The 7548-nt window shown below is 40.2% G+C and overlaps 1 protein-coding gene across 1 annotated transcript in view; it reads left to right on the top strand.

Moving 5' to 3' along the window:
- The window catches only part of BRD8 (bromodomain containing 8), a 50555-nt gene that overhangs the window by 24141 nt on the left and 18866 nt on the right, over positions 1-7548 (top strand). The window contains exons 15-18 of the mRNA XM_012807080.2: positions 137-205; positions 584-761; positions 3456-3560; positions 4027-4071. Of these exons, the coding sequence (XP_012662534.1) occupies positions 137-205; positions 584-761; positions 3456-3560; positions 4027-4071 (397 nt within the window). The remainder of the gene's footprint in view (positions 1-136; positions 206-583; positions 762-3455; positions 3561-4026; positions 4072-7548) is intronic.

The following is a 7548-nucleotide window of genomic DNA, read 5'->3' on the forward strand; positions in this document are numbered from 1 at the left end:
AAAAAAAAAAAAAAAAAGAATAAAGTCTGACTAAGTGTCTTGGAACTGCTGGTGTTGGCTACCTTTAGTTAAAGTAAATTCTTCCCCTGTGCTTCTGGAGAATAAATTAGTGATTCTACCTTATTCTTTTGGATAGGTATGCCAATGTCTTTCTGCAGCCTGTTACAGATGACATAGCACCTGGCTACCACAGCATTGTTCAGAGGTAAGCCACAGTCCATCCAGCAGGCTAATTTGCCTAAATTTTAAGTTGTCCAATCTTAGTGAAGTTTTACATTAGATAGTAAACATTTTTGATAGAAGGGTGACCAGGTTCTAAACTGACCATTCCTGTGGCCAGGTCACCATTGATAGTATAAGTGAATTAACCCCTTTTATTATCTTTATCGATGTTTATTATACAGATCCACTTTGTTTTTTTGGGTTTAAATGCATGTTTTGGGGTGAAACATTGGTATTTGAGCCCTGGCAGATGAGACTGAAGGTATATGGGAGAAAATCTACATGGTAATCATGGATTAAGGGATTTAGGTGAGTCTTAAGTCCTACCTCCACTGTCACTCAGCCCTGTTCTTTTTTTTAGGCCTATGGATTTGTCAACTATTAAGAAAAACATTGAAAATGGACTGATCCGTAGCACAGCTGAATTTCAGCGTGACATTATGCTGATGTTTCAGAATGCTGTAATGTATAATAGCTCGGACCATGATGTCTATCATATGGCAGTAGAGATGCAACGAGATGTCTTGGAGCAGATCCAGGTACTTTGACAATTCTTTGTGTTTTAGCAAAGATGAAGCAAAAATACTCAAAAGAAGAAGTCATGTTTCAGGAACACAGTTGGGAACATAATTTTCTTGCTAAATTTATTTTTATTTTCTCTGATTTGTTAAAAGAATTATGATAGAATATTCTACCTTGGGCCAATAACTTCAGTTTCTTGAAGTTATTTATTTATTTATTTATTTATTTTTGAGACAAAGTCTCACTTTGTTGCCCTCAGTAGAATGCTGTGGGGTCATAGCTCACAGCAACCTCAAATTCTTGGGCTCAAGCAATCCTCTTGCCTCAGCCTCCTGAGTAGCTCGGAGTACACGCGCCTGCCACAATGCCCAGCTGTTTTTAGGGTGAGGTCTCGCTCTGGTTCAGGCTGGTATTGAACTCCTGAGCTTAGGCGATTCACCCTCCTCGACCTCTCAGAGTGCTAGGGTTACAGGCATGAGTCACTGCACCTGGCCCAGTTTCTTAAACTTTTTTGATACAATATTTTTTAAATGGAGCCAGGTGCTCATGCCTATAATCCTAGCACTCTGGAAGGCCAAGGCGGGTGGATTGATTGAGCTTACAAGTTCGAGACCAGCCTGAGCCAGAGCAAGACCCCATCTCTAAAATTAGCTAGGCATTGTGGTGGTGCCTTATAGTCCCAGCTCCTCCAGAACTGAGGCAAGAGAATCACTTGAGCCCAAGAGTTTGAGGTTGCTATAAGAGCCATAGCACACTACCAAGAGTGGCAAAGTGAGACTGTGTCAATAATAATTTTTTTTTTAAATGGTGAATGTGTATGTTTGAATTATATGAAGTACTTGGTACAGAGTAGATAACAATTAAGAGTTTCTGCCTTTTATTACAGATAACCTACTTCTCTCCTATAGTTGCATTACTGGGTACCTTTTGAGATGTTGAACTTGAGGGAATGTTATTAAGTATGAAATGTCCGATTTTCTTAAGTACTAAGTTTGACAGTTGGTATCTCTGACATTTACATCTTATTTTTATTGTGAAGGTATATCCTCATTCTTTCAAATGCACATTTTGCCTTGTGATTATCTTTCAAATTTTTTTTAGAGCGATTATTGTGAAACCATGGATAAGTCAAAAATTCGTGTTACTTTCGAATATGAGTTCCATCATGGAACCTGTGCAATGCAGACAGCTCAAAATATCAACAAAGTATTTGGGAAGGATGTGGCTAATGACTGCATAGTATGTCAGTGGTTTGAGAAGTTCCATTCTGGTGATTTTAATCTTGAAAATGAGCCACATGGGCTACCTGAGAACAAGGTGGAGAATGATGAGCTGAAAACTATATTGGAAGTAAATCCATCTCAAACCACAGGTGAATTAGCAGCAAGGTTTGACATTACTATTCCAAAAATTTTGGACCACTTGAGACAAATTGACAAAGGAAAGAAGCTGGATAGATGGGTTCCATGTGAATTAGTGTCAGAAGAAAAATCATCTCAAAGCTTCCCTTTCTTTGCTGTCATAACATAAAATTGAACTATTTCTACACCATATTGTGATGAAAAACACTTTCCTTTTGATAGTTGCAAGCATTCATCATAACAGTTGGATAGAGATGAAGTGCTGAAACATAGTCTAAAACCAAATATTCATTAAAAAAAAATCTAACGGTGTCTGTTTGGTGGTCCAGCACTGGTATTATACATTACAGCTTAATGAAACCTGGTTACTCTAGCCGGGTGTTGTGGCGGGCGCGCCTGTGGTCCCAGCTACTTGGGAGGCTGAGGCAAGAGAATTGCCTAAACCCAGGAGTTGGAGGTTGCTGTGAGCTGTGACATCACGGCACTCCACCAAGGGCAGTAAAGCGAGACTCTGTCTCTTAAGAAAGAAAGAAAGAAACCTGGTCACTCAATTACAGTAGATATGTACTGCATCCTTCTGGACAACTTGATGAGGATGCTTGCAGTTAAGCAGGCAAGATTGGCTGATAGAGACAGGCCAATACTCTTGGAAGACAATACTCAACCACATATTGCATAGACATCGCTGCTCAAACTGTAGAGGCTGGACTTGGAAACTCGCTGTCATCCACTGTATTCACCAGACCGTGTACCAACTGTCTACTACTTCCAGGCTTTGGACTACTTCTTACAAGGAAAAATATTTAGTTCTCAACAAGCTATGGAAATGCCTTTTGCAATATCATCACCACTCACTCTCCAGGCTTTTTCACTGCTGGCATAAATAAACTACCATTGAGATGGCAAAACTGTGTCAAAACTTTAGGTGCATACTGTGGTTAATTGTACTGCTTCTTGTTTGAGATATAATAAACTAAACTTTTGACTTGGAATCGGACATTTCATATTTAATGACCTAAATATATCTTTGCAGAATCTGCCAAACTACTGAAATTTCTGAGTGACCTTTGGTTCATCCCAGTTTTATCCTTTCTCTTATTCTTAGGTGATAGAGATTTTGATCTTGTATCATAGCCTTTATTGCAAAAAATACTATTTGGTATTTTCAGAGTCTTTCCTGTGTGCCTGTTACAACTAGAATTAAAACCTAACATGCTAAGCTTCCAATCATTCAAAAATCACTTGTGTAGAAGGGTAGCATACAAAGTTCTATTTACAAAGCCTAAAGAGTCTTAATTCTTCCCTACTGGATCAGGTCTCTATGGCCAACCCTGTTCCTTCTCCCTACAGCAATTCTTGGCCACACAATTGATTATGCAAACATCTGAGTCTGGTATCAGTGCTAAAAGTCTTCGAGGGAGAGATTCTACCCGCAAACAGGATGCTTCAGAGAAGGTGAGGAAACCAGGAAAGAGCTTAAATGCCAGTGTTCCAGTTAAAAGCCTGAAGCATCCAAGGAATCTTATGTTCTATTGCTAGGCTTCTACATTCCAATCGTATACAAACACATAGCTCTTAGAGTGGTGGTTGTTAGCTTCTCTGTAAACATTGAAGAAACCTGCTATGTGAGAGAGGCCCAGTCTCATGGGGGAAATTATGAGCTGAATGTGAATTATTAATTCCTCTGAGAGTGCTTTTAAGGTGGGAGAAATGATTTAGCTTGCAGCAATTGGGGACCATCATTTCCTGTTTCAGAGGATAATGGTTAGGTTGCTTTTGGATCTCTTTCTTCTTGTTCTTGAGTTTTAAAATTTTGTCTTTGTGTGTATGTATGGTGCTTGTGTCTCTGTCCTGAGGTTTGGGGTGCTTGTGGCTGAGAGTTTCCGTGGAACCTGATCAGTGTTTGTTTGTCCTCTAACAGGACAGTGTCCCCATGGGCTCTCCTGCCTTCCTTCTCTCTCTCTTTGTAAGTATTGAATGGCTGCAAGGGGTGGTGTTGCCACAATGATTCTCAGCTACTGCTGTGGGTGGGTGGCAGAGGGATATCCAATGTGCAGACTGTGGCAATGTCTTGAACTTCTGTTTATTCAGGTCATTGAATAAGGACTGTCTTTTCTTCTGCATTCTTGTCTTTCTGCATGTGTGCGTGTGTAGGAGCTGGGTAGGGATTTTTTATGAAATCACTGGGCTGAAATGAGGTATTCTTGGGAATAAAGGACCTAGAATGCACCTGCTCCTCATTTCTTGGCTCCACCTTTTAAAATTCTTTTCTTATAAACAGAAGATTGCTTAGAGCTGCTATCTAACTTTTTAACAGTGTTCCTCATATTGGAAGTCTTGAGCACAACTCCTAAAATTAAGTTGCAAGACTAAAAGATTTAAGCTAAAAGATCTCCATAAAAATGACCACTGCATATGGTAGTGGCTGGCAGAATTATAGGACAAGTTTAGTAGAGTTGGCTTAATGACTTTTATTCTTTTGCTCCAAGAATTAAGTGGCTGACTCTGTTATTATGGGACAGTGAGCATGATGTAATGGAAGGGGCATCAGGCTAGAAAACAACATCATCTTATGATCATTGCATAATCTCTTGGGACTTTGTTTTCCTCATCTGTATAATGGAGCTAATATAATGAGATACCTGTCCAGCCTACCTCACAGGGATGTTGTGAGGATAAAATGAGATAATAGGTATGGAACTGGCTTGGGGGGTGGGGGAAACTAAAGTGTTATACAAATGCAAGGTGGTTATTTTTATTCTTACTGTTGCTTCATGGGCAACTTAGGTTCAGGAGCTCTAAAAATTTTAGAGTCCTTGCATATTTGAAATGTAAAAATGGCCTGGTCCAGCAAAAATTTCATTAGTTCATCTTGCCTACAGGCCTCTCAGCCTATACCACAGACAAAACACTATAATCACCGTTCTTGCTTATTGGCCTGCAACAGTGACGCTGGATTCCCAAGCCGTTGGCTGGCTATTGCAAGGCTGGTCAATAGGATCTTTTATCTATTGAAGACAGCAAAGTATTGCACAAGAGGAAGGAGCTGGGCTACAGGGAGAGAGCAGCAAATGGAAAGAAGCCTTCTGATTGTCCTGATCTCATGGAAAACAACTGTCAGGAGGTGCTAGGGAACTAGTGCCAGGGTCAGTCTGCAGGAAAGGCCTTTCTTATAGGGACCAACAGCTGGACAGGTATGTTAGCCAAGTACCTCATCATCCACTACCCTTTTCTGATTCTCCCACCTTTCTTTTACTCTTCCTAGTCCTTTGCACATGATTTGGGCCTGGGTGGGATGACTAATAGTCATTCTGTGGGACCCCAGGTAAATTCCAAGAACCTCTGTGGTGGGCACAAGCAAGATACTCTGTCCAACATTTCCTGTCACAAACTACCAGGTGTTCTTTACTCTATGGGAAGACAGAAATATGCCCCTCATCCCTCTGGATTTTTCTGCTGCTTCTCTTCCCTCTCCCCCAAGAAACCAAATCCCCAGCGTTCCTGTTGCATCCACTCTTTTACCTCCTAACCTGCTCACCACCTGCTCTTTCTCTGCCTATCATCTAGGATGGGGGAACCAGGGGCCGCCGCTGTGCCATTGAAGCAGATATGAAGATGAAAAAGTGAAGCCTCAGAGTACCGCCTCTTTGAGCCGAATCTAAAAAAGAAGCAAACAAGATAAAGCTTGGGCTCTTGGGCCTAGTTCCAGAAGTGGAAGTTACGGAAGAGGAAACACCTGGCCAGGGCCACATGACATGAGCTGGGAAAATCTCTCTCAGAGAGTTAGAGTAGCACAGTTGCCTGTTTTAGGGCAGAAATCATGGGCTGTGTTAATGTCCTCATGTGTAGCTAGCAGATGGTAGCTAGTTTATATTGTCTTGTGTATTATATGGACTTTTAAAAAAAACCGTGTGAAGTATGTGTGTATACAATAAACTTAAAATTCTAGCCTTTGGTGTGGTGGGGTTTTTTTGTGTGTGTATTTGAAACTTGTGATTTCTTATGTATGGTAATTGTTTTACCATTTATGGAAATGAGATTGTTAGAGGGAGAAAGTGGTCTTACAAGCGGTCTACTGCAGCTGAGAGAAGGTAAATAACCAAGATTGAATTTATAATTAAATGTTCTAAAGTGTTGCATGTGCAGTAAGGATTATCTTATTCAGCCTTTTAAAAATGTTTGTGAAAACTTAAGGTTTTCAGAGTTCTGTTTGTGGAATTTGCTTAAAGAAGATGAGAGCATGGGCAGCACCCTTAGTACAGTGGTTACGGTGCTGAACGCATGCACTGAGGGCAGTGGGTTCGAACCCAGCCAGGCCAGCTAAACATCAATAACAACTGCAACAAAAAAATAGCCAGGCGTTGTGGCAGGCACTTGTAGTCCCAGCTGCTTGGGAGACTGAGGCAAGAGAATTGCTTAAGCCAAAAGAGTTTGAGGTTGCTGTGAGCTGTAACTCCACAGTACTCTACAAAGGACTACATAATCAGACTCTGTCTCAAAAAAAGAAAAAAAAAGATGAGAGCATGGACGTAGGTAGCCTTTATCATAATCTCAGACACATTTGTTTCAACACTTTGAAGATGATATTTCTTAGGGTAATGTATTACCATTTCCTTCCTATCTATTTCTATGAGTAAGACTTGTATATAAAGAGTTTTTAACATTGCTTGCTATTTGAAGACTAAATTCAGTTGAAGAATTACCAAATTTATCACCTAAGGTCTATTCCAACGTCTATACTAAATAACAAAAAATTAACTCATTGGTGAAATGAACTAGTTATAACCCTTTTATTATAAGAGAAGAAGACCTTTTATAATAAAAAATAAATAACATCTAGCAGGGATGTCCAACCTTTTTCTTTTCTGCCACACACTGGAAAAATAAGAGTTGTCTTGGGTCACACATTAAATATACAAACACTAATGAAAGCTGGTAAGGGAAAAATAAGGTCTGTACATAACGTTTCACAATATCTGACACCACAGATAAGCACAACAGGCCTCAAATAATCTGCATGTGACCCACAGGCTATGTAGATTGGATACCTCTGCTAGAGTATAGTCTAGTACTCTAAGCCTTCTTGAGAACGTTGAGTTTAAGAAGAATATGATTAGAAGTCACAGATCTTTTTGTCTTGAATGGAACTATTTATTTCTAAAGCTTGTTAAGGAAGTAGAACATAACGGTTTTTATGAGGTGATGAAAAGAAATTTTATCAGTCTAGAAGTCAGAAAATGAAATACCTATAGTGGCTTCCTGAAGCAATCCAGGAAGCACCAAAAGTAGGATACATTTGTGGAAAAGGTTCATTGAAAAACAGATTTGGGGCTCGGTGCCTGTGGCTCAAGCTGCTAAGGCGCCAGCCACATACACCTAAGGTGGCGGGTTCGAATCCCCAGCCCGGGCCCGCCAAACAACAATGATGGCTGCAACCAAAAAT

This window comes from Otolemur garnettii, unplaced genomic scaffold, assembly GCF_000181295.1.
Source record: "Otolemur garnettii isolate 467f Iridium unplaced genomic scaffold, OtoGar3 scaffold00003, whole genome shotgun sequence".
In the NCBI taxonomy this organism is placed as follows: domain Eukaryota; kingdom Metazoa; phylum Chordata; class Mammalia; order Primates; family Galagidae; genus Otolemur; species Otolemur garnettii.